The 18,599-nt window shown below is 39.2% G+C and overlaps 1 protein-coding gene across 1 annotated transcript in view; it reads left to right on the top strand.

The window, feature by feature from the left end:
* dennd6a (DENN/MADD domain containing 6A) overlaps positions 1 to 10,689 on the top strand; it is a 96,051-nt gene extending 85,362 nt beyond the window's left edge. The window contains exons 14-20 of the mRNA XM_078209590.1: positions 166 to 230; positions 2,124 to 2,213; positions 3,142 to 3,195; positions 3,330 to 3,439; positions 6,352 to 6,454; positions 6,666 to 6,740; positions 8,466 to 10,689. Of these exons, the coding sequence (XP_078065716.1) occupies positions 166 to 230; positions 2,124 to 2,213; positions 3,142 to 3,195; positions 3,330 to 3,439; positions 6,352 to 6,454; positions 6,666 to 6,740; positions 8,466 to 8,597 (629 nt within the window). The 3' untranslated portion in view covers positions 8,598 to 10,689. The remainder of the gene's footprint in view (positions 1 to 165; positions 231 to 2,123; positions 2,214 to 3,141; positions 3,196 to 3,329; positions 3,440 to 6,351; positions 6,455 to 6,665; positions 6,741 to 8,465) is intronic.
* Positions 10,690 to 18,599: the final 7,910 nt, after the last annotated feature.

The raw sequence follows: 18,599 nt of genomic DNA on the forward strand, positions 1-18,599 counted from the left end.
AAACTTCAACTATGAAAATCTGACAATAAGGAGGGTGGAGTCTTGGATATGTTTTTATTCCTTTTCCAGAAAAGCTTGTGGGGACTTTATCTATTTGTCATAATGTTTCAAATTGCTATTTCTGCCCTCAGTAGCAGCCATAATAGTTGCCACATTTTCCTGTAGGTGTGTACACATCCTATAAAACGTTCCTGAGCCGAGATGAAGAGATAATAAAACAGGTGCAGAAGGTAGGCCTTGTAGCGTAAATTATCCAATATTGCCTTTCTTTACTTTTGCAACATTATGTAATTATTTAAATTCATGTGCTGGACCTTCAGCAATGTGACTTCAATCCTGTCAAAGTTTGGAAAGCCGAATAGAGCTCATGAGATGTTATAAATATCTCATGGAAGACCTGATACAGAAGATGCCTACTTTAATCTTCTGCAAAGCTCATCTTCAACCCAAATCCCATCAGAACAAACCATGGCGGATGCTAATACTCGATGCACAAATGGAAAATTAAAAGCACCCATATGTGGTCAGACACAAAAGACTGTAGAACACGTAATGACATAGTGCCTAATTCAGAAATATGAAGGATAGTACAGCAATACACTCCACTATTCTGAATCAGTTACCTAACCTAACCACTTGAATGTAAAATTATAATTGTTGCTCTACATCTACTTGAGCCATGAGATAGATAGAGAAAAGGCTATTGCATGGCCCACATGCAATGTAGATTTTTCTACTGTGATGGCACATGTTCATTTTGGGGGAAAACGCCTATATTTTATGTTGGGATGATGGTCCTTTAAGAATGAAGTTTCTCTAGATCATTTCTGGTAAAGCACTTTGCTCCCAGTCACTGATCTTGTGACCAAGTTGCCTGCAAGATAAAAAATAGAAAAGTTTGGCAAGAAGTTAATTATTGAAATGAGTAGATTGAGTGTGGTGCTGGGCTTAAGAAGGGTTTTAGTTTTTTTGGTTTAGATCAAGCTTGGTGCAGGAAAACAGAGTTCAGTTGAAATTATTTGTGTTGTCTTAAAGAGCTTGAAGTTGTTGTTAACTGAATCACGCCTAAGAGTAAGTATTACTTCTGGGATAGCCAAGCTAAGAAGGAAGAGAGTTTTAGATACAAGAATCCAAAGTGAAAGGATATTAGAACCAGAAGAGTTCTGACCTGAGATGGTTACGCTTAAGATACTAGTGATGCCTATGTTGAACTGGTAGAGGTTTGAAGGGACAACTTTGCTGGAAGGAAGCAGAAGGCTCAAGAAATTGCAGCTTGTTTTGGTGTAAAATGCCAGTATCTGCCCTCATTTCACTTATAATATCTTTTACATAACTGACTATGTACCTGATATTAGTATTCTTGTTGTTTAGTTTTTGTATAGTAAAATCATCTTGATTTGAACCATGAACCTTGTAGCTTCATTCTTTCAGTAAATATCTGGGTTTTCAGCTTCTAAAAAATAAATGCTCTACTGAGATCACTGGAGTAATTTGCCTTAAGAAATGTGCTTATTCAAGCCTCTGAAGAATAATCCTTGATTTTCTTTTTCTAACTGTAACCTCAAAGTGAAAATGTCAATCTAATAACACTTGTCGGCAATGTAGCTTGGATTGCATTAAGGCTTCCCACTGTTTATTAGTGTTAAATTTTTAATATTGGGCCACAGAATTTCTTTCCTACAATGTGACTTGGATTCCATCACGGAGGTGAAAGCACTAATTCACTTTCTTGTCAATTATTTTATAATTTTGGTTGCTATGTGCTCTTTGTCCTAAAAGCATGAAATGACAGGAAAATTGAAGCTTATACAAAATTAAAATAAAATATAATTTCAAAATTTATTACAAGCTAGTCCTTGTAAGTGAAATGTGAAATTCAATTTTGTACTCATTTCACATAATTCAATATTACTCGGGACTCTCTTCAATGTAATCTTCGTCAGTGGTATAGTTTTAGATATACATCTAATTTAAAGCTACTTTTTTGTTGTGATGTAAAGAATTCATTGTTTGAAATGATAATTTAAACTTTGTTAATGAAGTCTGAGAATTTGTTTTTAAATTGTAATCTTTGTATTATTCAATTTACATGTCCCAAATTAATTTTGTTACTATCCATACAGGGTATACAGCAAAAGCGTCCTTCAGAAGCACAGAGTGCAATTCTTAGACGTTACTTCTTAGAACTGACGCAAAGCTTCATCATTCCATTAGTAAGTTTTAAATTAAATTTTTTTAAAGTTGCCTTTTAAAATGTTGTGATATTCCATAGCAACCAACAGAATTCCAGTCCCTTGTCCAAAGAGCCATGTGAGAGTGTGGACAGTATGCTACCACAAGTTGTTTGACTGTGGGAAGCATCACAGCTAATCTGGCTAACCACCTGCAGCAGGAACACCAATTGATGAATAATCCATTCCCGAAGTCTGGGCTATTAAAACTAATTAGTCTTTTACTGTGAAAATTGACTAGTCGCCACATTCTGGCACCTGTTCGGGTACACTGAAGAAGAATTTAGCATGGCCAATGCCCCTAACCAGCACGTCTTTCAGACTGGGAGGAAACTGGAGCATCCGGAGGAAACCCATGCAGAGAGGGGGAGAGCGTGCAGATTCCGCACAGTGACCCAAGCTGGGAATTGAACCTGAGTCCATGGCACTGTCAGGCAGCAGTGCTAATCACTGTGTCAGTGCGCCACCCATTAATGAGCCTTCCAGCTACTCTGGTTTAATCAGAGCAGGGATTAAACCTAATTTGCACCTTCAAATGGCTTAACACAACATTGGTTCACCATGAGTTTGTATCAATGTTTGAAAAGTTCGAGGTAAAAAAACTTTGGTGGGTGAGAAAAAACTAATTTGGCTCCAATATTTTAATGTAAACTACAAAAGCTGTGTGATGTGAAGGTTGAATGTTTGTAGTTTAAATAATTAGCATTGATTGTGTCGAGGTATAAATTTTATAACATGACTAGTTATTTCAGGATGGCCTCAAGGTAACCTATTCATATTTCAGAGGCCACCTCCTGGGTGCTTAGGCAATCATGCAGGGCAAAGAAAGAAATTTGGGGAAATAGCTAGAAATTCATTAACCTAAAATATTTTCTAATTTGCTGTTATGAACTGATGAATTTTATTTCAGGAACGATATGTAGCAAGTTTAATGCCTTTACAAAAGAGTATTTCACCATGGAAGGTAAGTAAGTACTCAATTGATCAACCCTTTTGGAAATCAGCATTCCGTTTTTCTAAATTTATTGATATTTGGATATCCCTTCAAATTAAGAAAATTTTCAATTAATTCTCTTCATGCTGGTTCTATGTTCTCAGAGTCCACCACAACTAAAGCCTTTCAGTGAAGAAGAGTTCATGAAGACTCTGGAAAAAGCTGGACCACAACTTACTTCTCGGTTAAAGGGAGATTGGATAGGTCTCTATAGGTAAGTACTGATAAATGGGTTTTGTTTTTGCTGGATTAGGTCAGATTTTAAAATTGGCCCAGAGTCTGAAATGTTCTTTCCTTTTCTTATAATAGAAATGCATTAAGGCCTAAACAGTTATTGATAACTGACATATGGAGCTTATCCTCATTAAAGTGTAAAATTAAGGAGCATCTCAAGGATTTGGTGGACTCTAGGATCTCTCAGTTTGTGGTGAATGGGGACAAACCAGGAGGTTCTCAAGTTCAGTATCATAGACTCGGGATAAATACCAATTTTGCATCTATTTTACTTTGTTCCCATTTTGAGCCAAGTCAAACAGATGTATAAAAATGCTGACAAAAAGATTGTTTAGAATTAAATGGCAAATCACAATTAAGGAGCAAGAGATCTCTGATTCTCTTATTATCTGCCTGATTGGAGGCAAGGATATAGTGGGTGGAAGAAATAAATTTTAAAAATCTTAAAAAGGGGGACAAAATAATCCATGCAAAACAAACAACATCTGTCCAAAAGATATGCTTTAGAATACCCTAAAAAAGGGCCTTCATTACTGAGGGTCAACTTAAAGTGAATTTTTCTTCAAAAGTTGTTGAACAATGACTTTAATTGTTATGATCTTTAACTTGTATAATCAATTTTATTGCATTCATTTTTAAAATGAAACATGCACAAAAACTGATAGGCAAGATATCCCAGATTCAAATTTAGTGCATGGAATATAGTACTACTGGTAAAAAGAGTTAGGTAATGGGGCTTAAGGAGGAGGTATTATTGCTAGACTATGAATACATAAACTCGGCTAATATTCTGGGGACCCAGGTTCGAATCCTGCCACAATAAATGGTGGAATTTGAATTCAATAAAAAATATCTGGAATTAAGAATCTACTGATGACCATGAAACCATTGTCAATTGTCAGAAAAACCCATCTGGTTTACTGATGTCCTTTAGAGAAGGAAATCTGCTGCCCTTACCCAGTTTGGCCTACATGTGACTCCAGAGCCACAGCAATGTGGTTGACTCTCAACTGCCCTCCAAGGGCAACTAGGAATGAGTAATAAATTTTGGTCAGCCAGCAATGCCCATGTCCCACAAGTGAATTTAAAAAAACAGCACCGAGGATGATATAAAACTTAGGAGAAAGATATAATTAGGTTCCTTTCAGCCCCCCCCCCCCCCCATTAGGTAGTGATGTGTGCTCTTCAACCCTGTGCGATGTTTTATTATCAGAGATGGTACATTTGTGTCATACTGTCTTGCAGAAGCCCGAGCACTTGCTTAGGACCCAAGAGAAATATCTGGTCCAGCATGATAACTTTAATATGCATCTTTTGCCTGTCCTCCTGAATGGAGGTATTGAATGGCACTGGGTGAAACTTGACATTTTGAAATAAATAATTGTATTGATGAGAAAGTTGAAGTGTTCATCAAATCATCTGTAAAAGCAATGCTAAAACGTATTCACTAAGTTGGTGTTCAGACAAGATGTTTGGAAATAACATTTTTCTTTCCTTCCCAATCATTTTTCCTCTTCTGACACTTATTTCCCCGTCTTTTATTTGTAGCACTATTCCCACTTACTGGTTTTCAGTACCATATTTGATGCCTCCGTATCATTGAGTACGTGTTATGTAAGCTGGTACTCTAATTGGACAATCCCAGTTATTATTTTCAATTTTTTTGTAATTACAACACTTCAGCATTTGAGCATTCAATTGTTCTAATAATCATAGTGATACATAAGAAGTGTTGCCTCTTTTTAAAAAATATAGTTGTAGACACTCCACATTATTCTGTTTTTTTAATTTATTGTTGGGATATGTGTTGCTGGCAAGGCCAGCATTTATTGTTCATTCCTAATTATCCTTGAGAAGGTGGTGGTGAGTTGCCTTTTTGAACTGTTGGAGTGATGTAGGTGCACTTAGTGCTTTTCGAGAGAGAGTTCCAGACCTTTAACCCACCAATAATGAAAGAACAGCAATATTATTCAAGGTCAAGATGGTGAGTGACTTGGACGCGAATTTGGAGGTTGTGGTGTTCTGATGCATCTCTGACCATTGTCCTCCGAAATGATAGAGTGGATTTGGAAGATGCTGTTGAAGGAACCTTGGCAGGTGACTGCAGCACATCTTGTACACTACCCCAACTGTCCACTGGGGAGGTAAAGGGAGTGAATGTTTACAGTGTTGTATTGGACGCCAATCAAGTGAGTTACTTTGTCTTGGATGATGCCAAGCTTCTTTTGTTTTTGGAGCTGCACTCATCCAAGCAAGTGGAGAGTATTCGTAACACCAGTAATTTGTGCCTTGTAGGTATTGATCAGGTTTTAGGGAGTCAGGAGATGAGTTACTTACCATAGAATTCCCAGTCTCTGACCTGTTCTTCTAGCCACAGTATTTATACAGCTGGTCCAGTTCATTTTCCGGTCAATGGTAACCTACAGGAGGTTAACTTAATATTTAGGATTTTGACCACTTTGCAATAATAAATCTAATTGTCATAATTACTAATTCAATTCTCTGCAACAACCAGCCTCATTACCATCAGATAACTTCCCAATTTTCTGAGTGATGTATCTAGATGAAGTGCTCATCTTGTGAATTCTTTTTAATTCAAATTTTACAACTTTTTTGGAGAAAATTGGGACATTGACCATTATCTCATTGAAAGGTGGAACAGCCTCAAGGGACTAAATGGCTTGCACCAGTTCATATGTTTCTAATAGGTACAAACTGCAGCAGGTGGCTTTGAAGTGCATTATTATGACGGTGCATTATCACTGTCACCTTGATATATTTCTGTCAAGTATTGGCAAAATAAAGTTTAAAACAAATCTAGTGCAATGTCCATGTCCGCAGCAGTATTCATCCAAAGCTCTTATATTCCTTTTTGGTTTTTATTCTATGAAGGCAATTCCTGAAATCACCAAATTTTGATGGTTGGTTCCGGTCAAGGTGGAAGGAAATGACACAAAAATTGGAAGCTTTACACCTCGAGGCCTTATGTGATGCAGTGAGTATAACCAAAGAGATTAAAATATAGCCTGAATTATGTGCTTTGTAACAATGTAGTAGTTATTCTGCATAATATATAAACTTGAACTCTATTGCTCATCTAAGAACTAAGTCAGTATCAATGACTTTTCAGAATATTCAGTCAATTTGTGAAAAAAGTCATTGTTAAAATACTTTGATTAATATGAATATGATTATGTTTCTTGTAGGATTTACTGATATGGATTCAGAAACACACAGAAGTTGAGGTGGTGGACTTGGTACTAAAGTTGAAAGAGAAGTTGGTAAGTACAAGATATAATTACTGAAAATTTAAGCTGTAGAAAGGTAACAAGGTTTACTCTGTGCAGCGACTGTGGAATTTCACTTTTTTTGTTGGAAGACATAGGCAAAGGTTAAGAATAGTATGGAAAATGCAACTGCAAGCAGTTAAGATGAAGTAATTCCTCTTGGAAAAAATGAATTTAGAACTATAATCTTTTCACCTCCTTAATCTGCTTGACACGGGTAGGAAGTGTTGCAGAAATAGTTAATCTCCTCTTGTACACAGTAGGGCATATTTTTCCTTTTTGGGGATGCATGAGAGCATTACAATTGCAGTGTGGGGCCTTTGAGACACAGCAGTCAAAATTATTTTTGTGGGCCCTCTGGTTGCCCCACTCTCCCAGGGCCGTCAAAATTCATTGAGCACTTGAACTTTAGTGGGCCCCTTCTCTTTCAGTGTCCATGGCATTGCGCAGACTTTGACCAACTCCTACATGAAATGTCTATATGGGAGAATAAAGCTGAGACGGTTCAAATTCCAGATGAAATGCTTGAAGCAGAATGTTTGGGATGACATGAAACAAAAATGATTTGCTTTACATAATAAGTATTTTCATGACTGCCAAGAAACATTTTATGTTATGCTTTATGGAAGTTACAACGTGTGATTCCTTGTTGAACAATGCACAATTAATATGCTTATTGTTATGATCCAGTAAGGGACAAATAACATTTAAAAATAAGTCCAAACGTCTTGTTTTAACCAATAGAACTACACCACAAGATTTCACTTTTAGCAAAACACACAGTTCACAATGGATAGAACAAATTAAACAAAGCAAATACAAATAAGGTAACACTATGGCTTATAACAATGTATGTTATGCACTCAAGTTTACTTCCCCCAAGAATTACCTTATACATTAGTCATTAAGTTATTTGTTTCTGTAGAGACCACCTATAGTATGCAACCATCTTCTAAGTATTCTCCTTAGCTTCAATTATTCTCATTTCATTTACTCTCTCTTTAGTGTGGCTGCCTCGGTCTCTTTTTCTGGTTAATTTTCCCATACTTCACAACTCACTTAGCTGATTAATTTTTTTTCCACGAGACTCTGAGGATCACTTTTCAAACGAGGCAATCGTCCAGCTTCTGTTCCCCCTCAAAATTCAAACTGAGATTAAACCTCTCCCAACTTCCACTAGGTGAATTATGAAGTTTTTTTTTGCTTATAGTGCCAGCCACACTATCATTTACTTTGGTGAACTCTGAGCTGTAAACCATGAGGTCCAAATTGCAACTAGCTCTCAGCAGATACCCATATAAATTGAAAATGGAGAACCTTCCTAACTTTCCATTGATCTCCATAACAACATAGCCTGTTCTGGGTTGTCTTCAACTGACTTTTAGTTAATTATCCCTAATTTATAATTTCATCTTTGATTTAATGGGTTTTGCAATCTTTTAGCATTCACTAAATGCTTTTAAGTTAATTTAGTTCTAACTCCCAGAACAAAACATCTCACTGGAATTCTCTTATTTGCAAAAAATTGCAGATCTTAGGTCTCCAGCTAAGCAAGCCACTTGCTGTTTTATATGTCTTAACTTTCTAGCTGTTAACCTATTCTATTCTGATTTTTTAAAACCTACAACCTAATATTCTAATACACATGAACCATGAATTAGATATTCACAACATTATAAAAGATTACAAGGTTTTTTAAAAGATATTCTGTCTATTCAGGTGCAAGCCAAGCAACATTGCCTTCCGATAAAACAAGACACATTGGAGAAACTGCAATTGCATATTGAAGCAATAATTTTATCACTACCAGAAGACCTGCAGAGCATCTTGCTAAAAAATGGCACAACATGATTTTTGCAACGTTACCCTGAAAGGCACTTAATTAGGAACAGCACAAAAAACACTCCAGAACAGTTTTGAAAAAAGGGAAGAAAATACCCTACAATGCTAAGGAAAATTGGAAGACAAAGTGGATTTTAGTTGGTAAGCTTTTGAGAAGATTCATCAATATGAGCATGATGCTGTCAAGTGAAGAAACAGAAACAGTAATCAAATCACTGTTTCAGCTGAGTGTGTTTATGTATGAAATGTCTGTGACTATTTTAACAATCAAGTTTCACAATGTGGTGCTGGTAGCTACCATTGATGAAGTTGGTGTCTGCATTGTACTACCAGTGGAAAGCAACAGTGGGAGTTTTACTACTAACATTTATATTGCAAATAATGTATTGATATATAGGCTGTGCAAATACCAGTGCTGGTATTTTGCTTAGAAGCATATTTTAATTTGCTTACTTTTTTATATAAATGTCTATTCTCATATGAATTACTACTAAACTAACAGTAATTTGTACAATTACACATGTATTTAAATAAATTGTGATTTAACTTTTAAGAACAGGATATTCACAAACGCATTTTAAATAACAAAGATGTGACTGAACTTCATTATTTTTACCAAAGCACCTTGTCAATAACTATACAAAATTTCAAATAAACTTTACACTATTTTAATTAATACAGTTTCTTTTAGTTCATAAATAATATAGCCCTTAATGTGTCAAAATATTAGAACTTTGCAAATACCTTTTAAGGTACAATGCTATTTCAACAAACACACAAACTATTCTGAACCAGAAATTGGATATTTGAATGACCCATTAGTTTCATTTGATGGAAAAATTCTGATCTGACTATTGGAGAAATCTCTCCTGCTCTTTGTGCCAGGTGATCTACAATGTCCACATGGATAAACAGACAAGACCGCCGTTTAATACATTTTAATGCATTATTAATAGGATGGCCCAATACTGCATTGACACGTGATCTTATGTTGTGAACGCCAGTCCACTACAGGACTATAGTCTAGAAAAGCAAGTGCTACCAGCTAGCCCAAATTAACATGAAACATTATTCTTCCAGCTCAGTCACTTGTGATACACCTTCATGTTTTTACGTTTGCAACTGGACAAGTTATGTGTACAGTTAAACTTCTGAGCACTTGAATGGTGAGTCATAGAGGTTTACAGCATGGAAACAGGCCCTTCGGCCCAACTTGTCCATGCCGCCCTTTTTTTTAAACCCCTAAACTAATCCCAATTGCCTGCATTTGGCCCATATCCCTCTATACCTATCTTACCCATGTAACTATCTAAATGCTTTTTAAAAGACAACATTGTACCCGCCTCTACTACTACCTCTGGCAGCTTGTTCCAGACACTCACTCAGAAGTGTTTCAAGATTTTAGCTAAATTGAACGAATATTCTGGTATCATGATGTACACTGTTTCTAGCAGAGAATGAAAATGTCAGAACAATTTCATCCCACAGAACACCACCCTCAGTGGTTTTCAGTGAGTCATTACTTAACAATGACCTCCGAAACATACATTCCAGACCTTCCTCTTTATCCAGATGGGCAGTACAATCGCAGGAAATTTTAAAATTCAGTGGCAGGATAAACTATTGAAATTATAGGTAAAATATTCTGCAAGAGATTAGAGTAGCTTCTACCAAGTTTAGATTAAAACTTAGTAATTGAACTGAAGAAAAGCTATCCATGCTTTTCTAAGTGAGGACCATGAATTTCAGTTTCAACTGTAAAAATATCAATTCTGTATTTTGAAATGTGTCTGTTTGACATCTTGCTGGACCTGAAAGTAAGATTAACTGAAATGCAATTTTGTGCCTTAGGTGTAACAAAACCTACATATATGAAAAAAACTTCTTGTTCTGGAACTGTTTCACATAATAAAACATGCAAGAATTAGTGATGCAAACGGGATAATGGTTCAACACGTTGGGTATCTAACATAGTGTGAAACAAAATTAGACGTGGATTCATGACCACAATTTTTGTATCCGGTGACTGCCCAATCTCAACACAGGTTGAGAGTGAAGACCAAACACTTTGTTCCAAGAAACAATGAATAAAATGACAAATTAGGGCTACAATTATGCCAACTTTGTATCAATCAGTGCAAATCTGCTCCAGAGTCCAGTGAAGTAACTATTAGCCAACCCTCAAGTGACCGAAGTGGTGTGTGCTTCCAGAAAATAAAGTAGTAAGAGTAATTCATGATCAATGAAAATTCGGTGAAATATTACCTAGGTTACCGAAGTGAACACAAGTCTGCAAATATTTGCTCAACTGCTGTAGGTTGGACTCTTAAATCAATGTAAAATTGAAATTTGTTTCACAGATTTTTTTTTTTGTATTTCCCTTTTTGAGCCCGTGACAACTTGTTAAAGACACCACCATCCCTGTATGGTTGTTAAAGAAAGAAATCCTGGCATTCTTAAAAGTCTCAAGCTATTAATTGGTTTATGAAAAAGGTTCAGTAATCTTTATTGCTGTTTTCTCACAACCCCTTTTTTGTTTCCGTTGGTTCTATAAATTGTCTGACTTCCCTTTTTGATTAACCAGTACTTTATTTCAGTCTGCTGGAAATCTTTCAAGATGTGGAGATGCCGGCATTGGACTGGGGTAAACACAGTAAGAAGTTTAACAACACCAGGTTAAAGTCCAACAGGTTTATTTGGTAGCAAAATTTGGTGGCTTTTGCTACCAAATAAACCTGTTGGACTTTAACCTGGTGTTGTTAAACTTCTTACTGTGGAAATCTTTCAAAACAGCCCTTCCCAGCAAATCAACCTCATTACAAAGTGTCTTCCTGTTGAATCCACTCCTGAAGTCTTTTCTCTTCTGTCCATTACAGTACAATATCTCATCCAACCTCCTGCCAAATCAATCTAAGTGCAGGTGCTCATCCTAATGAATGTGTCCCACTGCAGTCTCACATCCCACTTTCCACCCAAAAAAATAATCTTAATGTGGAATCTCACCCAATGCTCCACCCAATACAATCTCCCATCTGCAGAGTATCTCTCATTTCAGTCAAGCCTAGTACAGTCTCTTCCTGACACGCAAAATTTATCCCACTGGTTAACCATCCAGCAAATGTATCAGATAAGGAGCCTCACCTCACACATTTCCCCACTACCATCACCCCACTCTCATCAATCTCACGACAATGCGTATCCATCATTACCCTCCCCATGTATCCATCCCACTAGTCTCCTGTACAGTGTCTCAATCAGATGAGGAGGGGTTGAATGGCTCTCCTTTTTCTCTTCTCATTTGACTGCAATAGCTTTTGTTTTTAAGAAATATATACTTGCCAATTTAGAGAATATTTAACTGTTTACATGCTGTGATCATAATGGAATCAATCAGACAGGTTTTCTTGAGTTTAACAAAATTATAGTTGAAACCAATTTAAGTAAAATAATATGCACTCCAACTTTCACACACACAAAAGGTCACACATGTACACCAATAGATTACAGAATGAGGAAGGATAAGGTAGTTATACAAGAGTTCATAAGAATAAAAGAAATGTAGAGTCTTTAGTTTGAGGACTTGGCTAGCTTCAGGGTGAATTCAGTGGTCCCAATGCTTCTGATTTAAAGGTGTGGATGGCTGATTTGGTTGTTCTTCAGGAGAAGGGAGTGCTGGGTGGAATTATTTTAAGAAGTTTCAGTCTATAGCAGGGGATTCCCTGGATGGTCACGATCAGTAACAGGATTCAAAGATAGAGGGAGGAAGGAAAGACCCGACTCTAGATCTCCTGTCACTGTCTCAGCTAATTGTCCTGTTACTGCAGAGAAGGCAGAACCTTAAACACACAAAAGGTGGTGCTGTCACATGACTGTCATGATGTGGAGATGTCGGCGTTGGACTGGGGTAAGCACAGTAAGAAGTCTCACAACACCAGGTTAAAGTCCAACAGGTTTATTTGGTAGCAAATACCATAAGCTTTCCGAAATACCGAAAGCTTATGGTATTTGCTACCAAATAAACCTGTTGGACTTTAACCTGGTGTTGTGAGACTTCTTACATGACTGTCACCCAGTGATTTAACTTTGGTTGTCATTCGTGTATTCCACCTTGCAAGTTTAATCAGTTCATGTCTGAGAATCTCCCTCTCACAGCAAGGGTCCAATTGTTCAAGTGATTGGGTGTAAGACACTCCCATCAAATCTCAATTAGTTGATGTCTGGAGTCCCCTGCTAGGCTAGGGTCCTATTGTTAGGAACTGAGGAACAGGAGTAGGCTATTCAGCCCATTGAACTTGCTCCTCCATTTAATACAATCATGGCTGATCGGACACTTCAATGCCTTTTACGCAGACTAACCCCATCACCCTTAACATTATTGTTAATCCGAAATCTGTCAATCTCTACTTTAAACATACTTACTGAGCTTCCACAACCCGCTGGGCTAGAAAATTCCAAAGATTCACAATCCTCTTTGTGAAGAAATATCTACTCATTTTACTCGCCTTAATTGGCATCCCCCTTATTTTGAAATTATGCCCTGATTCTAGATTCTCCAACCATGGGCTTTTACTTTGCTAATTAACCTCCCGTGAGAGATTTTATCAAAAACTTCTGAATATCCAAATATACAATGTCCATCGACTCCTTTATCAATTTTATTAGTAACATCTTCAAAAACCTCCAAGTTTGTCAAACATGATTGCCCAGTCATATCATTATTGTCCAAGTGTCCATTTATCACAGCTTTTATAATGGGTTCCTGCATTTTCCCTATCACTAATGCAATGCTACAGGTCTCTAATTCCGTTTTCTCTCACTCCCTTCTGAAATAGTGGGGTGACATATGCTACCTTCCAATCTTTAGTAAAACCATCCGTGTAGAATTTTGGAAAATGATCACTAATGCATCCATTATTTTTATAGCAACCTTTTTCAACACTCTGTGATGCATAATATCAGGTCCCATGGACTATCAGCTTTCAGTACCATTAATTCTCCAATACAACCTTCTTACTTAAACTAATTTTCCTTCAACACCGTATTCTCCCTCGTCCCTTGGATCTTTGCATCAGAGAGATTTCCTGTATTTTCCGAAGTGAAAACAGACACAAAGTAATGATTTAGCGTTTCTGCCATTTCTCTATTCCCATTTTGAATTCTCCATCAAACAATTGGGTTGAATGGTTTCTCTCGCCCAGTTGAATACTTCCGTTGATTGTTGTGGTACCTTGGTAATAAGGATGGAATATATAAGTGACACCTACTTCCCAAGTTATTGAACTTGATTGATCATTATACACATGCTGTCTCCATCCCATGAATTGGAATATGGAACATGCAATAATGCAAATTGGGGTAGCCATCTTTAGCTCCAGGTTCAAGTCACCTTTCGTCTGTTTAATAAGTCTCAAATGTTTTTAAAAGTTTGATTCAAGTTTCCAGTTGGTGAATTAAAAATCATTTGACATAAAGCATGATTTTGTGACAATAGCCAATCCATACTAATAAGGTGTCACTACCCTTCCCCAAGAATCCATCCCAATAGTATTAACGTTTATCAGTGTCACAAGCAGGCTTACATTAACACTGCAATGAAGTTACTTGAAAATCCCCTAATCGCCACACTCCAGCACCTGTTCGGGTACACTGAGGGAGAATTTAGCATAGCCAATGCACCTAACCAGCACGTCTTTCAGACTGTGGGAGGAAACCAACGCAGACACATGGAGAACATGCAGACTCCACACTGACCCAAGCTGGGAATTGAACCTGGGTCCATGTGAGGCATGATGTGGAGATACTGGAGTTGGACTGGGGTAAACACAGTAAGAAGTCTCAAAACACCAGGTTAAAGTCCAACAGGTTTATTTGGTAGCAAAAGCCACTAGCTTTCGAAGCCCTGCTCCTTCATCAGGTGAGTGGAATTTCAGTTCACAAACAAGTGAGGCTGCAGTGCATATTTAATAGTATTCTCTCATCCCCACGAATCTACTGGGGAAAAAACAAAATCCCACAGAGATAAAATAATGTGATCAGAGGGGAGACTAGCCATATAGAGTAGTTCAGAGGTAGGGGGCATTGGACTGGGGCAAGGGGGAATATGAGGCAGATGAAGATAGGTTATTGATGGACTTATCTAGCTGTCATGGTGGGTTTTTTGTGACCTTGGCAGTTGTTGATCGATTTCTTAGTTGCTACGATTCTAATCTCTGTAATTCCCTAAACTTCTCTACTTTTCTTCTAAAAACCTATCTCTTTGATCAACATTTTAGTCATTTTCTGATTTCTCCTATGTTTTCAGACACAAGATGTAGGAATAGTAGTAGACCATCTGGCCCATCGAGTCTACACCACCATTCAGTGAGGTTGTGACTGATTTGATATGATAATCCTCGACTTCACTTTCCTGCCTTATCACCATAACCCTTGATTCCCTTACTGATTAAAAATCTATCTCTGCCTTGAACACACTTCATGACCCAGCCTCCATAGCCCTCTGCAGTACAGATTTCCACAGATACATTACCTTCTGAGAGAAGAAATTCCTCCTCATCTCCATCTTAAATGGGTGACGCCTTACTCTGAAATTATGCACTCTGGTCCTAGACTCTCCCAAAGGGAAAGCAATTTCTCGGCATCTACCTTGTCAAGCCCCCGAGAATCCTTTATGTCTCAATAAGGTCTCCTCTCATTCTTCTAAACTCCATTGAGTACATGCCAAACATGCTCAACTTCTCAAAGAAAATCCCTCCATACCTAGGATCAACCTAATAAACTTTCTCTAGACTGCCTCCAATGCCAGTATATCTTTCCTTCGATAAGGAGACCGAAACTGTACATAGTATTCGAGATGGAAGACTTCCCTATTTTTATACTCCATTCCCTTTGAAATAAAAGCCAGCATTCCATTTGCCTTCCCTATTCCCTAGTGAACTTGCATGCTTTTTGTCACTTATGCACGAAGATCCCCAAGTATCTCCAGCCTTTCTTCATTTAGATAATATCCAGCTCCTTTATTCTTCCTACCAAAGTGCATAACTTCACATTTTCCTACATTATATTCCATCTGCCAAGTTTTTGCCCACTCACTGATCCTGGCTATAGCCTCCAAAGACTTTGTGTCATCCTTACCACTTGCCTTCCCACCTATTTTTGTGATATCTACAAACTTGGCAATAGTGCATTCACTCCTCTTGTCCAAATCATTAATACATATTGTAAATAATTGTTTTATCGATATTCCTCTTGTTAAATGCCTTGGAACATTTATTACCATTAAATGCACTATATTAATGTTAATTGTTCTAAGAAGTGGGAATACTTAATGATTGCACAATATTCAGTTCCATCACAGTTTAGATAATGAAGCAGTCTATGCCTCTGTAACCAGATCGGGATCCACATTTGAGCTGATAAGTGGCAAATTACATTCATGTAACACATGTAATCTGCATTAACGATCTCCATCAAGAAAACACCAAATTACCTTTCCTTAACATTTAATGACATTACCACAGTAAATTCCCTATCATCAACAACCTTGGGATCAACATTGACCAAGAACTTAACTTGACTAATCACATAATTAGTGATACAAAAGCAGGTCAGAGGTTGGGTATTCTGTGCCAAGATTTGCCTCCTGGCTCCCAAAGGCTTGTCATCACCTATATGTCACAAGTTAAGAGTAAGATGCAATATTCTCACCTTGCCTGGATTAGTGCAATTGCAACAACACTCGAGAAGCTCAACACTATCCAGGAGAAAGTTCAATCAGCACTGAAGTACCACCATGGTAATATAACTGCAGTACATATCCTTCAAAAAAAACATGCCCTGCAGCTTATTCCAATCCTGTGATCTATCACCTAGAAGGACAAGGGCAACATGGAAAAAGGACTGCCATTGTCTCCAGATTCCCCTCCCAGTCACACAGAATCCAGACTTGGGAATATTCCTTCACCGATGGTGTATCAAAATCCTGCAATTCCCTATCTTACAACAATTTAGACTGCAATGTTTCAAGTGGGGAGCTCACCGCCCATATTTCAAGGATCATGAAGGATGGTCAGTGGATGTTGGCATTGCTAGCAATGTTTGAATTAATAAAGAATAATGGGCAGAAGTATAGCAAATGAATTTCTGTGCAAAGAAATGTGAAGTGATTAATTTTCGTTGAAAGAATGATGAGAGGCAATATAAACGAAACAATTTTGAAGGGATTACAGGGACAGATGCTGGGGTGTGCATACATATGTCTGAAGGTGGCAGTAATAATTGAGATGTTAAAATTCAGGGGATTCTTGGCTCTGTTAATAGAAGGTTAGAACACGACAAGCAAAAGAGCTAGGAGAAACTTAAACACTGGTTTGGACCCAGCTGGAATATTGTGACGAATTCTGGGAACCACATGGAGAGTAAAGCATTAACATCACAGGCGTACATGATGCTGATGTAATTATGATGTCAGATCACACGACCGAGAAGAAAGATCTGGAAGGAGGAGCAGCTGCAACCTTGTGCAGAAGTCCAAATGTGTAAATATTTGCTGTAATTAAAGAGTAATGGGCCATAGCTCTGTGGCTTCCAGGATCAGATATGGGGGGGGGGGGGGTTACCCCAAATATGCACTGAAGAAGCCCTCTCGGAACTCCCCAGGTAAGCAATTAAACAGAAGTACTAATTTCACCTGGACAATTGTGCTGTGCGAGGAACCATCGTAAGAAGTCTCACAACACCAGGTTAAAGTCCAACAGGCTAATTTGGTAGCAAATACCATAAGCTTTCGGAGCGCTGCCCCTTCGTCAGATGGAGTGGATATCTGCTCTCCAACAGTGCACAGAGACACAGAAATCAAGTTACAGAATACTAATTAGAATGCAAATCTCTACAGCCAGCCAGGTCTTAAAGGTACAGATAACCACTGACAGCACAGTTTAACTTTTCACTAACTTTAGATGGTTCCGCCAGCATCACGCAAATAGTTATCAGAAAAAGATGAAAGAAATGAAACCTCCTCTAACTTTTGTGTAACTATTTTAGCACCCAGAATGATCCCCACACGGGACTCTTGCCCCCACCTGCTGGCACACATCGCTCCCTCAACCCACTGTGTATGTCCCCATGCTCGTCTCCCCCCACCCCACGGTAGTTCCCCCTCATTACGATTCTGCACCCCACCACGATTACCCACCTCACCCTACGTCCCTCCCACAATACAACAGTCCCCAGCCTGCACGTCTGTTCTTCCCCTGCCTCCCGGACAGTCTCTAAACCACCCCCACTATCAGTTTCTGTTGCTCCCGTTGGTCTCTACAACCTCCAGTCAGTCGCTGCACATTCCATTCAAGTGTTTATGCCCCCCTGTCAGTCTCTGCACCCCCCCCCCAGTCAGTCTTTACGCCCCAGTCTCTACAGCATGACCCTGTCATTGTCTACACTCCTCTGAGTCTCTACACCGCTCCCCTCCCCCAGTCTCCACACTGTCCCCTCCCCTCCCCCAGTCTCCACACTGTCCCCTCCCCTCCCCCAGTCTCCACACCGTCCCCTCCCCCCCAGTCTCCACACCGCCCCCCTCCCCAGTGTCCACACCGCCCCCCTCTCCTCTCCCCAGTGTCCACACCGCCCCCCATCCCCCCCACAGTCTCCACACCACCACCCTCTCCCCCCAGTCTCCACACCGGCCCCCTGCCCCCCAGTCTCCACAACGCCCCCCTGCCCCCCAGTCTCCACAACGCCCCCCTGCCCCCCAGTCTCCACAACGCCCCCCTCCCCCCCAGTCTCCACACCACCCCCCTCGTCTCCACACCGCCCCCCTCTCCCCCCAACCTCCACACCGCCCCCCCTCCCCCCCAACCTCCACACCGCCCCCCCTCCCCCCCAACCTCCACACCGCCCCCCCTCCCCACCAACACCCACACCGCCCCCCCTCCCCCCCAACCTCCACACCACCCCCCTCCCCCCCAACCTCCACACACCCCCCCTCCCCCCCAACCTCCACACCACCCCCCTCCC

Source organism: Mustelus asterias, chromosome 3, assembly GCF_964213995.1.
Source record: "Mustelus asterias chromosome 3, sMusAst1.hap1.1, whole genome shotgun sequence".
Lineage (NCBI taxonomy): Eukaryota > Metazoa > Chordata > Chondrichthyes > Carcharhiniformes > Triakidae > Mustelus > Mustelus asterias.